At 36.4% G+C, this 21,202-nt stretch overlaps 1 protein-coding gene across 3 annotated transcripts in view; it reads left to right on the forward strand.

Annotated features, from left to right (window-relative positions):
• UNC13C (unc-13 homolog C) overlaps positions 1-21,202 on the forward strand; it is a 651,156-nt gene that overhangs the window by 263,506 nt on the left and 366,448 nt on the right. For all 3 annotated transcript variants that reach the window (XM_073877030.1, XM_073877032.1, XM_073877031.1), the window contains 2 exons: positions 2,017-2,244; positions 3,288-3,429. In XM_073877030.1, the coding sequence (XP_073733131.1) occupies positions 2,017-2,244; positions 3,288-3,429 (370 nt within the window). The remainder of the gene's footprint in view (positions 1-2,016; positions 2,245-3,287; positions 3,430-21,202) is intronic.

The raw sequence follows: 21,202 nt of genomic DNA on the forward strand, positions 1-21,202 counted from the left end.
TTTTTCTGTAGCCTTTGGGAGCACTGAGAGCAAAAACAATAATAGTTACTTAGAAATTTGGGGAAGAGTTAAATTTTATGGCATTTCTCACCTGTTGAACATTCATTCTTAGGATGGCTGTCACATATCAAACTTTTGGGGCACTTTGAATCTTGCAGTAATTTTTTCAAGGCAGCACTGCCTTTTCTTTCTACTTAATGAATATTTCCGTACTTGAAGTACAATATGCCTATTGGGTACCTGGGAGTATTCAAGTAGCCTAAGCTAGTTTTACTGTATAAGAATTATGCATGCACAGTTAAACCATTGTTGATAAATTACAAACATGCTTAATTATTTAAGGATATGCAATTTACAAATGCGTAGCTTTGCTATGGCCTGTTTTAACAGATGACTAGGGCATTTAGAATGTCCTTTCAAATTACCTTAAATTTAATGCAGTCATTTTTAGTATTCTTTTTTTTTAATGTGATTTAATTCCTCAAAGTTTTTTTTCTTGTTTTTGTTTTGTTGTTGTTGTTTTAAGATAAAGACAGGGAATCTGCTCTTTATACCATTAGAATATTCATCCCTTTAACTTTGTCTAATTATACCTTGGTTATTATGAATGTGTTTTTTCCACTTTAGGAAACAAATGTCATACTTTCAAATAAATCAAGATTTTCAGCAAAGTACTGCTGTTGAATATGAATTTATTATAAGGAAAGCTAAGGGCTGACCTTTTCCTCTTCGTCTTAACTTCTGTGCTTCATTTGGGCTTAATGCTTAAAGACTTAGATTCAAAGAACATTAGTGAGGCTATCCCTTGTGGTAGAAATCATGCAGATAAATTATCTCATTTAACCTCTAAACATTCTACCAGATATTAACATGCCTATTTCAGAAATATATTTCAAAAAAATTGTAAGTTGGGTAATATAGTCATGTAGATGAAAATTGGAACTGTTACTAGCTGTGAACATGAGTTTTGTTTTTTATTCTTTTCACTACATCACCTTTGTTTGGCACCCCAAAATATTTGGTATCAGCAGTGGCAGCTCCTGCAACACTGGTCCATGCGGTTTTGCTTTCTCATTTAAAACTCAGTAAGGAGCCATGAGAGTTGGGATCATGGTTCACTGTTAACTTGTCGTATAATATTGCACAACCCAGAGGCCACACAGAGCACTGAAAATATCTGGTGGGTAGTTGGAGAGGGTGAGGGATCCAGGAATGGACCTTTGGAAATCTTCATTGCCAGAAGGATTAGTGTTATAAACAAAAATGCCCAGAAAGTTGAGACCAATCATAAAAAATAAAAAAATTAAAAAATCCTGGAAATCAAAAAGGGTTTTGAGTAGAAAGAATGTATCCTATTAAAAACTATGGCCATATCACAAAGTGAGAGTTGAGGCCTGTGATCCATCATGTATTTAGACGTCATCTACCCACTGGTTTCTAAATCCTTTTTAAACAGCAGAATCACTTTAATTCCAAGTAAAATCTTAACCTGTATTTCAGTATATAAGAGAGAACAGTGGTATTTATTTTACAAGAAGAATTTAAGCACTTAATTATGGTAAGTTCCATCATTAAAAATAATTAAGCACTTTGAATGCAAGTATTTAAAATACTGAATTTGGGGAGACATTTGCCATATATATCCTATCTGTTTCTCAGTTTTGTTTTGCAGGTGGTATATGCCATATTTGACTGTGTGCATTCTTTTTTGCTCTTTGAAAATTCAAACCACATATTTGCACAGCCCTGATTTAATCAAATAATACAACTGTGGCAAAACTGGGAATCACGGAAGTCCATTTACTTGCCATTAACACAAAGGCTGGTTCTGAATCTCAGCCTAGATATTTTGTGCAGCAGCATTTATATCGTCCTGATGTTCTGTGAAGAAGGTACCCTGACTCCTCAGAATGAAACCACTTATTCATTCTCCTATTCCTTCTTTCTCTTCCTCTCTTGGGCCATCAAAAAGTAACTTTATGTGCATTTATGTCACCATTGATTTTTCCATTATAGGAGCAGCAGAAAAGAGTTCTAAGCATGGTGCCGAAGACAAGACTCAGACCATTATTACAGCTATGAAAGAAAGAATGAAGATTAGGGAGAAAAACAGGCCGGAGGTGTTTGAAGTAATTCAGGAAATGTTTCAGATTTCTAAAGAAGATTTTGTGCAGTACACAAAAGCAGCCAAGCAGAGTGTACTGGATGGGACATCTAAGTGGTCAGCAAAAATAACCATTACAGGTGAAAATAGTTGTCTTGAAAATTTTGATTCCACATTGAGAGTTTTATGTGACTTAGAAATCACTGCTTAATAATAATTACAGGTAAAATAAGTAGAATGTTTTCAAACTTGTCAATATTGATAAGACATGTAGTTGGTACTTGAAATTTCTAAAATATATACTAGATAATCGAAGTAATTGCAGTTTGTTCTAATCAAAAGCTCTTCTAGAGGAAGAAGTTTCTCTTTTACAACATACTCATCAATATCCTGCAATTAGCTTTGTAGCTGCCAGCCACTGATAAATTACAAGAGTAGCCAAAAATCTCTTTAGTCAGTTTTTCTTAATGAGAAAACACACATCATTTTACTTAATCCTTGATCAGTACCCCTAATCATTTGATCCTTGAGTCAAGGCAGTTTGAGCTTAGTGATGTCTAGTAATTTGAACTTCTTAGGTTGCCTATAACAACAGCAAGTGCATATATGTTGTATTAATGTTTACCAAACCTCTTAACTTACTCATATGGTACTTGCAAGATAAAATAAAGATGCCTTTTTTTTTAAACTAGGTTGAGTTGTTCAGTAGTGACAGCAAACTCACAAATAGAAATACATTTTAAATCACAGACCTTTGAATTATGTTGGATACCTTTTGGCATATTGTATGTACATCTTTATTTTTCTATACATTTATGTAGTAATGTGTATATAAGTATATAGCTAGTGTGAATATGAAAGTATATGTATATAGCTGCTACTCATTGCAGACAAAAGCAAATATTTACTCAAGGAAGGTTTTAATATTCAGTGTTTTCATTCTTTCATTAAATATTTTTAAGTCCTAATGTTCATTTCCTCAATAAAGGAGATAGGTTTGGAAAATCAGTTGGGACCAAATAATGGGATGCCATAGAATGAGTTTGGATAGTTCCTCCCTATTTTAGCATCCCTTTGCACAAACCCAGAGTGCAAAGTGTTAGAAAAACTGCCCTTCGTTATCATTTTTTTTTCGAGGAAAGCTTTATATTAAAATTTCTATTTCTATTTTGGTTTATTTCAGTGGTCTCGGCACAAGGCTTACAGGCAAAAGACAAAACAGGGTCGAGTGACCCATATGTTACTGTTCAAGTGGGAAAGAACAAAAGAAGAACAAAAACCATTTTTGGAAACTTGAATCCGGTATGGGATGAGAAGTTTTATTTGTAAGTATATCATGTGAAACTATTATAAATATTGATATATGTGGGGATAAATTTAAGCAGGCATGCAAAATGTAGAAAAAATAATTATCTCATATTTAATACTATCTAAGCAGAAATTATCAAAAGTGAAATTAATGTTATGAAGTCACTTAATACATTTATTATTCTTTATCTTTGGAAGAAAGTGAATAAAAAGAATATTTCAAACAAAAGGTGGCATGGTTGAGGTGACTGTACAGGAGAAAAAAAAGATTAAAATATGATCTTTAACTTCGGTTGAACCAACATAATTTGGAATTTACTGGCTTGATTCAGCAGTATACTGACATCGAAGATTTAGGACTAAGGACAATGGAAAGATTTTGGGCATCACTTGGCCCATCACACCTACACCATGATGAAATGGTTGATGATAACTTTTACAACCTCTCATTGTCAGAGAGGTATTTTATTTTTAAGCCTCTTATATTTTGTACCAAATGGTAAGAAATTATTTTTCTGGCATAGGTTCGTTTCTTTCTAGAGACATAAGATGACTTTCCAATTAGCATTTGATAGAAATGAAAAATCTGAACCCCGAGTCCTTTCTTTTTCTTCCTTCCTTTCTATGCTGATGGTGTAAACAGGGATCTTGTTAACATACCAAGTGAGAAAACCCAACACATAGAGCTTGTTTGGAAATGTAGGCAATAGTGAGTAAGAAATAGAGAGCTTTTGTATGTATGAGCTGACGGAGAGAGTGTTCAGAAATAGTTTTGGAAAATCAGTTGGGACCGAATAACAGGATGCCATAGAATGAATTTGGATAGTTCCTCCCTTTATGCTGATGGAAGAATCTATTTTAGCATCCTTTTGTTAACAGAAGACAAATCAATTGATAGGGGCACCTGGGTGGCTCGGTCATTTAAGCGTCTGCCTTTGGCTCAGGTCATGATCCCAGGGTCCTGGGTTCCAGCCCCGCATCGGGCTCCCTGCTCCGCGGGAAGCCTGCTTCTCCCGCTCCCGCTCCCCCTGCTTGTGTTCCCTCTCTCGCTGTGTCTCTATCTGTCAAATAAATAAATAAAATCTTTCAAAAAAAATCAGTTGATAGTCATAAATTCAAATCTCTAAAGCAGTCAAATAAATGAATCAAACAGGATAAGGGCAACAGAAAAGGGCAGGACTATGGCAAACTTTAGAGCAAGTGACTTGGAAAAATACAGCTTCCACGGCCACATAATCATGCAGATGCAATGCAGCTGGAGCCCCCAGTTTCTCAAGAGAAGCTGGAAGTTTGAAAATTTAAAATCAGGTTTATTGAAGTAAAATTGACGAAATGTAAGTTTACATATTTAAAGTGTACTATTTGTTAAGTTTGATCTGCGTTATACCTCTATGGAGCCATCACCACTGACAATATAACCAACATATCCCTAACCCTGTATTCATGCCTCAGTGAAGCCATCCCTCTTAACTCCCTCCATGACAGGGCAATCACTGATCTCCTTTATGATGCTATAGAATACTTTTAATTTGGCATCTTGTAGATTTTTATATAAATAGAGCATGCACTATGCATTCTTCTTTTGTGTGGTTTGATTGACTCAGTGTAATTATTATTATTTTTAAAGATTTTATTTATTTGAGACAGAGAGAATGCGAGAGAGAGAGAGAGAGAGAGAGAGAGAGAGAGCACATGAGAGGGGGGAGGGTCAGAGGGAGAAGCAGGCTCCCCACTGAGCAGGGAGCCCGATGCGGGACTCGATCCAGGGACTCCAGGATCATGACCTGAGCCGAAGGCAGTCGCTGAACCCACTGAGCCACCCAGGCACCCAGTGTAATTATTTTGAAACCCATCCATGTTGTAGGATTCAGCAATAGATCATTTCCTTGTATTGCTGCATAGCATTTCATTGTAATAAAATATCAAAGTTTGTTTATGCATTCACCTTTTGAGGGACAATTGGTTTGTTTCTAGTTTTTAGCTACTAAAAATAAAGCCGTTTAGAAACTTGTAAACATATGTCCATACAAATATTTATACACATTTCTCTTGAATAAATACCTAAGAGTAAAATAGCTGGAACATCTATTATGAATAGATTTAATTTTTAAGATAATTTTTCCAAGTGGTTGTACCATTTTAAATTTCCATCACCAATGTATGGGAGTTCCAGGTCATTACACACTTCTAACACTTTGTAAGCCCAGTCTTTTAGATTTTTGCAATTCTTATATATGTGTAGTGTAGTGTTATCTTATAGTGGTTTTATTTTGCATTTCTCTGACGACTGATGGTTTCAAGCATCTGTCATTTGCTGTCCATGTATCTTTTTTAGTTAAGTGTTTATTTTGCCCATTTTTACTGTTTTTGTATTTTGTATTTGTGTAAGGTTTTTATAGTTTTATATTTTACATATAGGCCCATCATACATTTTTGAGGTAATTTTCTAATGTGGTAGAAGTTATAGACCTAAAGTTCATTATTTTGCATATTGATATCCAGTGCTCCCGGAACCATTTTTTGAAAGCACTATCCTTTCTTTACTGAATTGCTTTTGCACCTTTAATAAAATTCAGCTCTCCATATATGTGTTGATCTACTTCTAGATTGTTCTATTCCATTTATCTATTCATCCATATGTATGCCAATACCACACAGTATGGATTACTGCAGTTTTACTTTATAATCAGTCTTAAAATCATTGTTAGTCCTCCAACTTTTATTTTTTTCAGTTACTTATCTATTTTAGAACCTTTGAATTATTTCAAAATGAATTTTGGAATCCACTATCATTTTTCACACAAAAAGAAACCTGATACAATTTTGATTGCCTTATTGCTCTGGCTAAGATTCCCAATATGATATCAAGTAGAAGTGACAAAAGCACATATCCTGGCCTTATTCTCAGTCTTAGATGGAACACATTGCTTTCTTTGTTAACTATATTAGCTGTAGGCTTTTTGTAGATGCCATTTACCCAGTTGAGACAGTCATCTTCTATTCCCAGTATGTGGAGAGTTTTGATCAGAAACAGATGTTGTAGTTTGTCTAATGCTTTTACTGCATTTTTGAGATACTCATACAATTCTGAATGCCATTTAAAAAAAAACTTGGAAGATATTTTTCCATTGTCTTTGTGTTTACATGCTCTTCTTGTTCTCAGTGAGAAATCCATTGTTGCCCTCATCTTTGTTCCTCTGGGCATGTCTTCTTTTCTCCCTAGTTGCTATTAAGACAATGTTTTCTTTACTCAGTTGCACAATATGATAATGTTGTACGATGGTGTGGTTTTCTTTGTGTTTCTGGTATGTGGGGTTTATTGAATCAATTGGAACTGTGAGTCTGCAGTTTTCTTCAAATTTGGAAACATTTTGGCTATTTCTCTAAATATTCTTTCTGTCTCTACCTTTTGGAGATTCCCCTTATAAATATATCAGATCTTTTGAAGTTGTCCCATAACCCACTGATGGAATGTTTATTTATCTTTTCTCTTTCTCTCTCTCTTTCCTTTTTTTCTGTGTTTCACTTTGGATTATTTCTATTGCAATGTGTTTAAGTTCACTCACCTTTTCTTCAGTCATATTTAATCTGTCATTAATCCAAGCCACTGTATTTTTCATCCCAAATATTTCAGTTTCCATCTCAGGAAGTTCAAGTTTGTTCCTTGTATCTTCCATGTCTGTACTTCACTTTTTTTTTTTTATTGAGACTTAATTTTCTTAGAGAAGTTTTAAGTTCACAGAGGAATTGAGGGGTGGGTATAGTGATTTCCCATGTACCTTTTACTCCCACATATCCATAGCCTGCCCTTATTACTAACACTGCATTGTCCTTCAAAGTGGTATATTTTCTTTTACCATTGATAAACCTACACTGACACATCATTATCACCCAAAGACCATGTTTACATTATGGTTCACGGCCAGTGGTTTATATTTTATGGGTTTGGACAAATATATAATGATGTGTGTCTGTCATCCTGGTATCACAGAGTATTTTACCTTAAAAATCCTGTGTTCCACCTATTCATCACCCCCTATCCCTGAATCCCTGACAACCACTGATCTTTTTACTATCTCCATAGTTTGTTTTTTTTTTAAGAATGTCATACTGTTGGAATCATACAGTGCATTTAAGTTTACTCCACGTCTTTTATGTGGCTTGATAGTTGATTTCTTTTTAGCACTGAATAATATTCCATTGTCTAGATGTGTCACAGTTTGTTTATCCATTGACCTACCGAAGAACATCTTGGTTGCTTCCAAGTTTTGGCAATTAAGAATAAAGCTGCTATAAAACATCCATATGCAAATTTTTGTGTGAACATAAGTTATCAATTTCTTTGGGTAAATGCCAAGAAGCGTTATTGCTGAATTGTATGGTAAGAGTATATTTTGTTTTGTCAAAAGTCAAACTGACTTTTAAAGTGGCTGTACCAGTTTGCATTCCCACTAGCAAAGAAGGAGAGTTCCTGTCACTCTGGATCCTCTTTAACATTTGGTGTTGTCTATGTTCCAGCGTTTGGCCATTCTAATAGGTGTATAGTGGTATATTGTTGTTTTAATTGGCATTTCCCTGATGACATCTGATATGTAGCATCTTTTCAAATGCTTACACCATCTGCATATCTTCTTTGGCAATGTTTTTAAGAAGGACTTTTTAAGTTTTTTTTTTTTATCTTGAGTTTTAAAACTCTTTTGACTATTTTGGATAATAGTCCTTTATCACCTGTGCCTTTTGAAAATATTTTCTCCCCGTCTGTGACTTCTCTTCTTATTCCCTTGACACTGTCTTTCTCTACTTCACTTTTTGAACCCATGCAAAATTTATCACTCTTTTGATGTCCTTGACAGCCAATTCTAACATCTGTGTCCATTTTGACTGATCAGTTTTTCTCCTCGTTATGTGTCACATTTTTCTGCTACTTCACATGCCTGGTAATTTTATACTGGACGCCAGACATTACAAATATTACCTCACTGGTTGGTGGATATTATTGGCATCCTATAAATATTACTGAACTTTGCTCTGAGATATAGTTAAGTCACATGGAAACAGTTTGGTTTTTTGGATGTTGCTTTTAGAATTTGTTAAGTGGAAATGAAATAGTGCTCAGCTTTGGGCTAATTATTCCTCAACACTGAAGCAAGACTCTGCTGTGTACTCTGTCTACTGACTCATGAATGATAAATTTTTCAAGGCTTCCAGGTAGAAACAAGCACTATTTCTGGTCTTGGTGAGTGCTGTGCACTGTTCGAGCTAATCCTTTTGATGTGTCTTAACCAGGCCTTGGGTAGTTTCAATGTGTGCACTTATCATGACTCACTTGATTGCTCAAGAGGAACCCTCTGCAGATTGTCAAAGTTTTCTTTCTGTTGAGTTCTCTTCTTTTTGACATTATGCCTGTGACCTTTAGCTGCCTTTGTCTGCCCAGATTTTTAGCTCTGTCTTTTCTGTTCAAAGAGTCTAATAGACTCCACCTGAGTTCCCTCTCCTTGTGCAGTGACCTGAAAACTACATCCAGGCAGTTAGCTGAAGTAATCACAAGGCTCACCTTGTTTGTGTTTTGTTTCCTTGGGGGCACTGTCCTTCCTTGACAGATCTCCAGTATATTGAAAACCATATACTTTGTTCCCTTTTTGATTGTTCATGTGGAAGGGTATTTCCAGTCCATTATTCCCTCTTGATTACAATTAGAAAGTCTGAAAATCTCATTTAATTGATAAGCAAAATGAAATAAAACAGTATGAGAACCAACACAAGGCATGTCAAACAACGTCTAAATTCTGGAGATATTTGATTCATAGGTTGCCACTTACATGTGTGAAATAAAGCATCCAGGGGCACCTGGGTGGCTCAGTTGTTAAGCGTCCACCTTCGGCTCAGGTCATGATCCCAGGGTCCTGGGATCGAGCCCCGCATCGGGCTCCCTGCTCAGCGGGAAGCCTGCTTCTCCCTCTCCCACTTCCCCTGCTTGTATTCCCTCTCTCGCTGTGTCTCTCTCTGTCAAATAAATAAATAAAATCTTAAAAAAAGAAAAGCATCCATCCAAAGGAACACAGTAGTGGGAATACTCACTCTAATATTTTAATCCTGCAGAGGGTTCCCTTGAGAAATCAGCTGAATAATGATAAGTGCAGGCATGTGAGGAAACTACCCAGGAATTAGGTAAGGGCCACCAAAAGATCTCGGTATGACAGGGCTCAGTGCTCATCTAGGTCAGGAATAGTGTTTGTTCCCACCTAACAAAATAGAAGGCCTCATAATTGATGGGACAATTACACAGAAGCGTATACTGGAATGGATGGTTAAGATATGAATTATCTGTATTTGGGGGCAGTTTTCCTATAATTTACTGTATGCCTCTCTTTTTCTTTTGAGAAGGCATTATCTACAATGGCAGTAACCATATATCTATTTTTTAAGCAACACTGTTTTCAAGGAAGAAGAAATTCAAATTCAAACCCTTTGTGCCCTGCTGTTCATGTAATATATATATATAATTTGCATAATTTTTTCACAATATTTTTTTAGTTTATTGACAAAATATGTGAGTGTTAAGTTACACTCACACATATTTTCTATTTGTCCTGTCTAGAATACCAAAAACAAATGCCTAAATTTTCAACAGCTCTTTTTGTTGCCAGTTTCTAGAACTCTAGGATTCCATTCTTAATATTGAGGTTCTACATCACTGGTTCCAGAAATACTATTTTGGATCTACCTGTGCATGCTTTCATTTTACCATGAAATGGCATGAGAATTGCAAATTTTTCTGCTTTTGTAAGGGTTTGTTTGTTTTTGGCAGGAGAAAATGAGTTCATAGTGAATTTATGAGCAGATTTTGAAAAATACATACATTTCCTAGATGAGCTCATCCATGCCTCCCACTACCTTGACAATTCTGCCCTGTGAGTTGGAGTATAAAATGGTATCCTGACAGGTTGAAAATAAGATATCTTATTAATAGTATGAGTATAGCTTGCATTTGGGGAATTAAATTCTGAGCTTTAGTTTTTTTTCAATATGAAAAATTGGGATCACAATGCATCCTTCACAGGATTGTTATATTGAGATAATGTATATGGATTTCATGGCAGTTGGTAAGCATTAAATATGGCAGTATTATCATTATTAATTATTATTATTAGCGTTAGTAACATGACATTCTTGTGGTAAGATTCAGGACTTATGTTTGCATGTAAAAAAAAAAAAAAAGTTCTAATCTGAATAGTGAGGCCGAGAAAAGACTAATGAACAAGGTGCTGTAAAAGGAAAGTATTACCGAAATAAGAATTACAGAACCAAAACTGGCACAGGATCTGAGAGATTCTTGTATTCAACTCCCTCATTTTATTGGCAAAACCTGAATCTCAGGTTATAGTAGAGCTGAGACTACAAAGCAGTCCCCTGTTCTGAAGCCACAAAGAAGATGCAAATAAAAATAATGAAGAATGGTTTTTCCAACACCTAAACTATTGTCTTAGGAAAAGTGCTTCGACCAGAACAAAGCAGGCAGTCACAAAGCTGGTAAAATGAAAATGCAAATGAAGAAATTTTTAAAAATTTTTTGAAAGCTTAGTAATCCCCCCCATTAATGGCAGTTTGATACACTACAGAGATTAATGCTAAGTCATTTCACTTTTAATTTTGCCTCTTACCATGAGTTGAAAAAAGAAGCTTGAAATTTTCATCTTCAAAAGACCAAGATGTGTGATTTTAAGGATGAGGCACTCTGGAGAGTGTTTGCGAGAACAGAGGCATGACCATTTGCGCTCTGGCAGAAATATGGGTTAGGAGGGGTTGTAAAAATACAATATTTTTAAAGCATCATATGGGTATGTGTTAAGATAAGGTATATGAAAGTGCTTTGTAATGATAAGGTATCAAATAAATCTAAGGTGCTTGTTATCTTTGTTCTTTAATCCTAGTAAGTTGTATATTTGGTCATTTCATAATTAATTATGACATTTGATTTTATTTACCTATGCTATAGTTAATGAAATGTTTTATGCTTATCATAAATCATTGCCTCCGGAGGAAAAGGAGTAAGTTTCTTCCGGTGAGTTTTAGAGAGTAAATGGCAGTATAGTCTGTCTATTTGAATAAGAAATTTTGGAGTTACAAAGCTTACATATATGTTATATAGTTACTGTTCTTTCTAAAAGACTCTATAGTTGATAGTTGGTGGTTTGTTTTTGCTAACTTATGAAATAAAATTTCATGCTGATTCCTTCCTAGAGGGAAGCTAGCAGGCATGCATTATTTTTTTATTTCTATTTTTTATTTTTTTTTGTTTTTACTTAAATTCCAGTTAGTTAACGTACAGTATTAGTTTCAGGTGTGCAATGTAGTGATTCAGCATTTTCATAGGACACCTAGTGCTCATCCCAACAAGTGCCCTCCTTCATCCCCATCACCTGTTTCACCCATCCCCCCACACCCTCCCCTCTGGTAACCATCAGTGTGTTATAGTTAAGAGTCTGTTTTCTTGGATTGCCCCCACCCCTCTCTTTCCCTTTGTTCATTTGTTTTGTTTCTTAATTCTACCTATGAGTGAAATCATGCAGTTTTTGTCTTTCTCTGGCTGACTTATTTTGCTTAGTGTAATACTTTTGAGCTCAATCCACATCATTGCAAATGGCAAGATTTCATTCTTTCTTATGGGTGAATAATATTCCAGTATATATGTGTGTGTGTGTGTGTGTGTGTGTGTGTGTGTGTGTGTGTGTGTGTGTATACATCTTCTTTATCCATTCACCAGTCGATGGACACTTGGGCTAGTTCCATAATTTGGAGATTATAGATAATGCTGTTATAAACATTGGGGAATATGTACCCCTTTGAATTAGTGTTTTTGTAGTCTTTTGGTAAATACCTAGTAGTGCAATTGCTGGATCATAGGGTAATTCTATTTTTAACTTTTTAAGGAAACTCCATACTACTTTCCAGAGTGGACGCACCAGTTTGCATTCTCACCAACAGTGCAAGATGGTTTCCCTTTGTCAGTTATATTTTTAATTGTATTAAAGAATTATTTTAATAACAAAGTCTAGTCAACACAATTCCTGTGGTAGGAATATTTATGGTGGTATTGAATAGGCACAGAAGTGGTGTTTAAACACCTTACTTGGGCGCCTGGGTGGCTTAGACGGTTAAGCGTCTGCCTTCAGTTCAGGTCATAATCCTAGGGTCCTGGGATCGAGCCCTGCATCTGGCTCCTTGCTCCGCGGGAGGCCTGCTTCTCCCTCTCCCACTCCCCCTCCCCCTGCTTGTGTTCCCTATCACTGTCTCTCTCTCTGTCAAATAAATAAATAAAATCTTAAAAAAAAAATTAAAAAAAAAAACACCTTACTTATGTGATTGACTGGACAATCACCTCCACTTGTTTAGTGGGTATCAATGAAATCCTAACCACATTTCCTGAGTGCCCATTTTATGCAAATCTCTGTACTTACAAGGTCCATAGAAAGTACTGATTTGAAGAGTCACTTCACGTTATACCAAAAAGCTGTCTGGCTTACTAGTTTATAAACTTGAGTTCCAGAAATTTTCTGGATTAACATGCTTCTTGACCTCTGGAAAACCCGTTAGCCCCTGTGAATCTGTCTCACAGTGGGCAGTGTGGAAAAAAAAATTACTCCCCACCTTGACACAATAAATTTTTTTGTTAAGAGGCAATGAACATGCAAACTCTTAACATGTGAGCATCAGAAACTCGTAAAGCTGTTGTTTATAGAAGCATAATCGCCTTGGCCATTTGGAAGAATGTCAGCCATGTTGAATTCACAGCTAACCACATGCGTGGTACACACAGTGCCTCAGGCCCATGGCTCTCCACCCTGCCACGGGCCGCTCAGCTGAGGACTGAGCAGGAATTAAGCATACACAAAGCTCTAGAGGAGGAGATAGCTTCTTTAAATACTGCAGTTAAATACAAATAGCTCCATAGCACAGCAGATTAATATTTTAAAATGACAGCCTGAATGTAACCAGTGATTTGATTTATTGCCTAGATCAATAGCACAGGCCTCGTCTGGGCTATGTGGGAAGGGAGTGTTTCCTCAGTTGTCTGAGCTAGCTTACAACGATGGTAGTAGCATCAGGAAGTCATTTATCAGGAAGATTGTTCCACAGTTGTCGAAAGCAAGGAGTTTAGTCGCACTTTATGGGATTAGAGATTTGTTTACTAATCGTTGTCTACATTGTGAATATGCCTGGCAATGGGGAGACACTATAACTGATACTGCTTTTCACTTAGTCAGTGAGATTGAGCCATTACCCATCCACACAAAACAGAGCCAGTAGAATACATTATCACTGCTTCATTCCAGAAAATTCCAGCGGGTTTTGTAATAAGGAGAGGAAGGGTCTGTGGAAAGAGATCTGGGCTGAATTCACTAAGCTTAGGGTTCTCAAAAAGAATTGATTGCCAGTCAACAAACCCTAAAATTTCAGATCAGGACAGACTCTTGGAGATGGCATTGTGATGTTCCATAGACCAAGGTACAGAAGACCTTGTACTTAGTTTCAAACTGAGGATTAAATAGAATTCAAACAGAATCCCCCAAATCTTGAGGGAGCCGTTGGATTACAAACAGCAAACCCTTGGGTCAATGAGGACTATTTTGTAAGGATGCCTCTGGGTGAGAAGAAAAAGAATCCCCTCACACTTAAACTGGACCATGGAAAAGGGATTTTTACATGGACACGGAAAGCCCTTGAGGGAATCCAGGAAAAAGCAAATAAGAACTCCAAAATGGCAGAAATTATCATGCCCTTTGATTCCTCTCTCTTTTTCTCTGACAATTTGTTCATCTGTATCTTTTTTCTCTATCTCTACTTATTTCTTCTCCCCCTCTCTTCCTATCACTTGGTCCCTCCTGCCGTCCCTCCCACTGCTCTTTCTTCTTCCCTCTCTCCTCTGTACTCTGGTTTGATTCCTGGTCACTGCTCAGTAGCTGTTCAGATATCATCAGCTTCCATGTTGTCCACAATAGCCTCGGTCCTGTGACCATATGTCTTTCAACTCTAGCACTCAGAGATTTTTGCCAGGGAAGGTTTTTTGCATTTTAACCAATTAGTCAGTTTATCTTTATGAAATACCAGGCTGTGGTAAGAACACCTTACACCCATCAGTTGTGCTTTGTGTGAGGAAGGGAGAGGAGGGATATCCTGGTGATCTGCTGGTGACTGATTTGACCCTGTAGGTTGAAGCAATTGCCCCTGAGTGGAATATATCTAGTCAAGACACTCTAACAATCTGGATCTGTCAAGGGTTTTTAAGACCCCAATACTACAATTCTAATCAACCTCTGTTTGGTAAATCCTCCCACCTTCTGGGTATACCCCATGTGTGGACCAACCATTTTGAAGGCAGGAAAAGGAGAGCGACATGCTAGTCCAAACTGGAAGTTTACAGGTGTCCATTGACCCAGAAAAATAAAGTGTAAAATCTAATTTTCTAGGCCTTTTTTTTTTTTTTTTTAGTACCAGCTCTAACAATCTTTAGAGAACTAATTAATTCATGAGGCACTCTTCTAGGTGCTACTAACACTGAGGTAAATATGGAAAGATGATTACTCCCCTTTACAGAGCTTTTTTTTTTTTCTTCTCCTAATTGGAATAGTGCTGAGACTTCTATCATCAGCTAGGGAGGGAGAGCCAATCCCCAGAAGTTAGGGGAAATGGGCAATTCTGCCTGGTGCTGCCATCTTGGCTGGGCTTGACCATAGGATAGTTAGTTATTTCTAAATAAAGGGTGTTTATTTTTTTAAAATTTTATTTATTTATTTGAAAGAGAGAGAGATTACAAGCAGGGGGAGTGCAGAGGGAGAGGGAGAAGCAGGCTCCCTGCTGAGCAAGGAGCCCGAAGTGGGACTTGATCCCAGAACCCTGGGATCATGACCTGAGCCAAAGGCAGGTGCTTAACTGACTGAGTCACCCAGGCATCCCACAAATAAAGGGTGTTTAAAGCATGATAATATTTGAAGGCTGAGCAACAGAAGTTCTAGATAAGCAAGTGACTTGTTGAAGAAATATAAATGTCTAGGAAGGAAAGTCTAAAACCCAAATCATTGCAAATCTCATCATTATAGGCACTGATGTTTGTGTAGCTATTTACAGTACCTCAATTCCTGTCAGAGGTATTATACTTCATATTGCTTTACAAAGCATTGTTGTTGTCATTTACAGATGAGAAAGCTAAACCTCAGGAGGTCAATAGAATGTTTCTAAAGAATTCTTCCAACAAGTGCAGTAAAAGAAGCAGGACTCATTTTCTTCCATTACCACAGTAAAGGCCCTTTCCACACTATTTCATTCACTCACTAGTGCCATTTGTTCAAACCAGCCACCCAAAGAGAACCATGGAAAAGTCAGTACAAAATAACCCCACATGAGTAAAAGGTTAAATGGAGATATGGAAGCTATTGGAAAAACAAAACAAAACAAAACACCTGAAACTGAACTTCTAGAAATGAAACATACAATATGTAAAATGAAACACACATTGATTAGGAATGACAGATTAGATATTGCAGAAGAAAAGATTAATAAAGACATAATAATAGAGAAAAATATGAAACATAATTTTTTTTAAATAGAGCAATGAGACCACTTCAAGCACCCAAAACCATGTTGGAGTCTTCTAAAGGACAAAAGAGAAAAACGGGTACAGAAAAAATATAAAATATTTGAGTAGATAATAGCCAATTTTTTCAAGTTTGATCAAAATAGAAACCCACAGACACAAGAAGCCTAACTTCAAGCATAAGAAAATGGAAAAAATTATACCAAGGTACATCATCATCACATTGTTCAAAACCAGGAAAGAAAAGAAAATCTTGAAAGCTTCCAGAGAAAAAAGACATACTACATACAGAGTAAGAAAAATAAAGATGGCAGCAGACGTCTCACAAGAAATGATATTAGCAGTAATACAGTAGGACAACATCTTTAAATTATTGAAGCAAAAACTGTCAAACTAGAATTCTATACTCAGGGAAAATGCCTTTCAAAATCAAAGGCAACAAAATAATTTTTAAGGCAAAATCAAGGCTTTTTTCAGACATAAGAAGCTGAAAGAATTCCTTTCCTTCCAACCTGCAATATTAGAAATGTTAACAAAAGTCCTTTAAACAAAAGAAAAGTGATACCAGATGAAAATGTAGATTTATATAAATGCATAAAAAGAAATGAAGAACATTGGCAATACTAACTACATTGACAAATATAATAAACTATTATGTTATTTTGATTTATTTAAAAGATAACTCAATATTTAAACACAATAACAACTAGTCCTTTTGTAATAATTAAAATATGATAATGATTGCAGAAAGGTGTGGAGGACACAACTGGAAATAGGCTATTGTAAGGTTCTTATACTGTACATAAAAGGATATGATATTGTTCATAGATTGTGGTAATTTAAAGATGTTTACTATAAAAGATGTGTACTATAAACTCTAACCACTAAAAGGAGAACAAAAATATTATAGCTAATACATCACCAAAATAGATAAATTTTAATTATAGAAAATAATCTAAACCAGAAAAAGGAAAGGAGTGTTAAAAAAATGGGGAAATTAAAAAATAGCAAGATGATAGACTAAAACCTAAATATGTCAGTGATCATATGCAATGTCAGTGATCATATTCAATGTAAAAAGTCTAAACACCAGGTTTAAAAGGCAGAGATTATCATATTGAACAAAAAAACCCCAAAGTCCAACAATATCCAGCCTATAAGAAATACCTTTTAAATATAAGACATAAATAGGTCTGTTACTTGTAGGTCTGCTACTTAGAACACTTCACCCAAGAACAACAGAGTACACATTAATTTGAAATGCACACAGAACATTTTCATGGATAGCTAAGTATGTTCATATGAAAAATAGTCAATGTCATTAATCATTCAGGAATGCAAAACTACAATGAAACACCACTCCATAATTAGTAGAAGAGTGAGTTCTTTGTCTCTTTTTTTATTCTCTGCATTTTTTTCTTGGACCTGTCAACTATTAAAATTACATCTGACTTACTTTGAGTTATATCTCATTTTGTTATTTTAGTAGTAGCTTTAGGGTATATAGTATATATCTTTAAATTATCACAGTCAACTTATAGTGATATTGTACTTCACACACAGTATAAAACTTTATAATAGTATACCTCCAGTTGTCTCCCTTAGACCTTTATGCTTTTGTTGCCAGCCATTGGCAAGGAACTCTTAGTAGGTGACTAGATAGGCAAGTTGTGACATAGGCAGAGTACTGCCTAGTACTAGAAGGAAATGAACTGTTGGTGTACATAACATGAATAGATCTCAAGCTAAGTGAAGGAATTAAAGTGTACAGTTTGATTCCATTTATATAAAATTATAGAAAAACTAAGAGTAAACCAATCATGTAAGACATCAGATCAGTGATTGCCTGGGGAGTGGGAAAGGGAAAGGATAAGAGGAAGTGATTGCAAGAAGTCCATGAAAGCTTCTGGAGGTGATGGATATGTTAATTATACTGATTGTGGTGGTGGTTACATGGGTGAATACGTGTGCTCAGACCTAGTAAATTACACATTTTAAATATATGCAGTTAATTTTATGCCAGTTATACCTCAATTAACTAAGTAAAAAGTCATTGACAAACATTAATTTCCTCACTCTATTAACAGTACTACATTAATGATGTGTTTACACTCTACAAATTCATGATACAGAATTTTTCTTCTAGGATGATGATGATGGTGGTGGTGATGAGGACCACAACAGTGATCATGTCCGTGACTTCCATCACTACCACCCTTGTGTTCTGGCAGTTTATTGTTTACAGTGTTCTACACATTTAGTAGCATTTAAATTCTAGAAGAAACTCAATGTCATAGGCATTTGTATCTTTACATTTACAGCTGAAAAAAAGGAGTCTCAGACTTTGCTGAAGTTACAGGTTGTACAGCCAAAACCCCAGCCTCTGCTGCCTTCTCTAAGCACTTGACTCTCTCACTAGAGGTTTCTGGAGGGGCCAATTAGTACATAATACTATTGTAAATTTTTCATAGCTTATTGATTTCTATATAATAAGTCATTACTCAAAAGAATGTGACATCTTAGGCACATCTACTTGCACTGATGGTTTTTTTCCCGCAGTAGTTATACAGCATTTTAGATCACTTTTGTTTTAGTCCATAATGATTTTCATGTCTTTTATGTACATTAGTGTTGTCTTCCCACCTAAGATTTGAGCTTTTTGAGGGAGAGGACCTCCTAAAATAAAGTTGGGTACAAAAGAAACAGTCCACAAAACCAAAAGACAACCGACAGAATGGGAGAAAATATTTGCAAATGACCTATCAGATAAAGGGCTAGTATCCAAAATCTATAAAGAACTTATCAAACTCAACACCCAAAGAACAAATAATCCAATCAAGAACTGGGCAGAAGACATGAACAGACATTTCTCCAAAGAAGACATCCAAATGGCCAACAGGCACATGAAAAAGTGCTCAACATCGCTCGGCATCAGGGAAATCCAAATCAAAACCTCAATGAGATACCACCTCACACCCGTCAGAATGGCTAAAATTAACAAGTCAGGGAACAACAGATGTTGGCGGGGATGTGGAGAAAGGGGAACCCTTCTACACTGTTGGTGGGAATGCAAGCTGGTGCAACCACTCTGGAAAACAGTATGGAGGTTCCTCAAACAGTTGAAATTAGAGCTACCGTTCGATCCAGCAATTGCACTACTGGGTATTTACCCCAAAGATACAAATGTAGGGACCCAAAGGGGTACGTGTACCCCAGTGTTTATAGCAGCAATGTCCACAATAGCCAAACTGTGGAAAGAGCCAAGATGTCCACCGACAGATGAATGGATAAAGAAGAAGTGGTATATATACACAATGGAATATTATGCAGCCATCAAAAGGAATGAGATCTTGCCATTTGCAACGACGTGGATGGAACTGGAGGGTGTTATGCTGAGTGAAATAAGTCAATCAGAGAAAGACATGTATCACATGACCTCACTGATATGAGGAATTCTTAATCTCAGGAAACAAACTGAGTGTTACTGGAGTGGTTGGGGGTGGGAGGGATGGGGTGGCTGGGTGATAGACATTGGGGAGGGTATGTGCTACGGTGAGCACTGTGAATTGTGCAAGACTGTTGAATCACAGATCTGTACTTCTGAAACAAATAACGCAACATATTTTAAGAAAAAAGAAAAAGAAGAAGATAACAGGAGAGGAAGAAAAGGGGAGTATGTCAGAGGGGGAGACGAACCATGAGAGATGATGGACTCTGAAAAACAAACTGAGGGTTCTAGAGGGGAGGGGGGTAGGGGGATGGGTTATCCTGGTGATGGGTATTGAGGAGGGCACGTTCTGCATGGAGCACTGGGTGTTATGAACAAACAATGAATCATGGAACACTGCATCAAAAACTAATGATGTAATATATGGTGATTAACATAACAATAAAAAATTAAAAAAAAAAAAGAAAGTGTCTTTTATAAACCTTATTTTTCATTTCCACTATTGCTTAACCCTGATTTCTCCCTTCTTACTAGTCCTTCAATGCCATTTTTTTTTCCTGAAGACATTACAAAAATAGATCTTTGTTCTCTGTGTATGATACTTGAGAATCATTTGGTGAGCTTTTTTTTTTTTTAAGATTTTTAAAATTTATTTATTTGACAGAGACAGAGAGAGAGGGAACACAAGCAGGGGGAGTGGGAGAGGGAGAAGCAGGCTTCCCGCGGAGCAGGGAGCCCAATGTGGTGCTTGATCCCAGGACCCCAGGATCATGATGTGAGCTGAAGGCAGACGCTTAACAACTGAGCCACGCAGGTGCCCCTTAAACATTTAGTTTTTTAATCAGCATCTGTGGTATCTGTTTTCCTGCCTGATGAAAATTCTACAAATGCCTTTAGTCTTCATGATAGGCTTGTTTTTTATTTTCAGTTATGTCTCCACCTGACAAACTTTGCTGCTTTTGGTTAGAATTGGACCTGAAGGGCCAAAAAGGACAAAATGTATTTTGATTTGCTTAAAGCACTGAAAGAAGCAGTGAAAGTAACCTCTTGTGCTTTTACTATGACTAGATTGCGTCATCCTTTGTCACTCTGTCCACAGAGAATGAAGGATAAAACACAGGTCAGATCAATCAAATTTAGTAAATCTTGAAGATCTCCATGGCTTTCTTGACTTCACTGTTAAATTATGTTGTACTTAATATACTTTTTTAATATTTTATTTATTTGAGAGAGAGAGAGACAGAGATAGCGACAAAGATAGTGAGAGAGAGCACAGGCAGGGAGGAAAGGGAGAAACAGGCTCCCAGCTGAGCAAGGAGCCTGATGTGGGGCTCGAACCCAGGACCCTGAGATCATGACCTAAGCCAAGGCAGATGCTTAACTGACTGAGCCACCCAGGTGCCCCTCTAATGGAATTTCTTGTACATGTCAAGTACAAACTAGGACACAAACGAAACTTAATTATGTAAAACTGGTTACTACTAGGTTGAGTCATATGAAATTGCTGACACTCTGATGACCTGTGGAAATGGCAACTTCATATGATTCAATTTAAAGTAATATCTTCTATTAAACTTTTACCTGAATAATCAGTCTTAACTTTTTATCTGGTTGATAGTGGTTTTATGTCCTTTTTCTGTTAACTTAAATTATGTGCACAGTTGATCAAATTGGGTTGTTTTATATTTATTACTGAAACCTTTGGAAGTTTGAAAACATGTTTGGCTGGATTTTTCTTCTAGCTGTTCAT

Source organism: Callorhinus ursinus, unplaced genomic scaffold, assembly GCF_003265705.2.
Source record: "Callorhinus ursinus isolate GAN/ISIS: 27379988/994484 unplaced genomic scaffold, GSC_fseal_2.0 scaffold25, whole genome shotgun sequence".
Classification (NCBI taxonomy): Eukaryota; Metazoa; Chordata; class Mammalia; order Carnivora; family Otariidae; genus Callorhinus; species Callorhinus ursinus.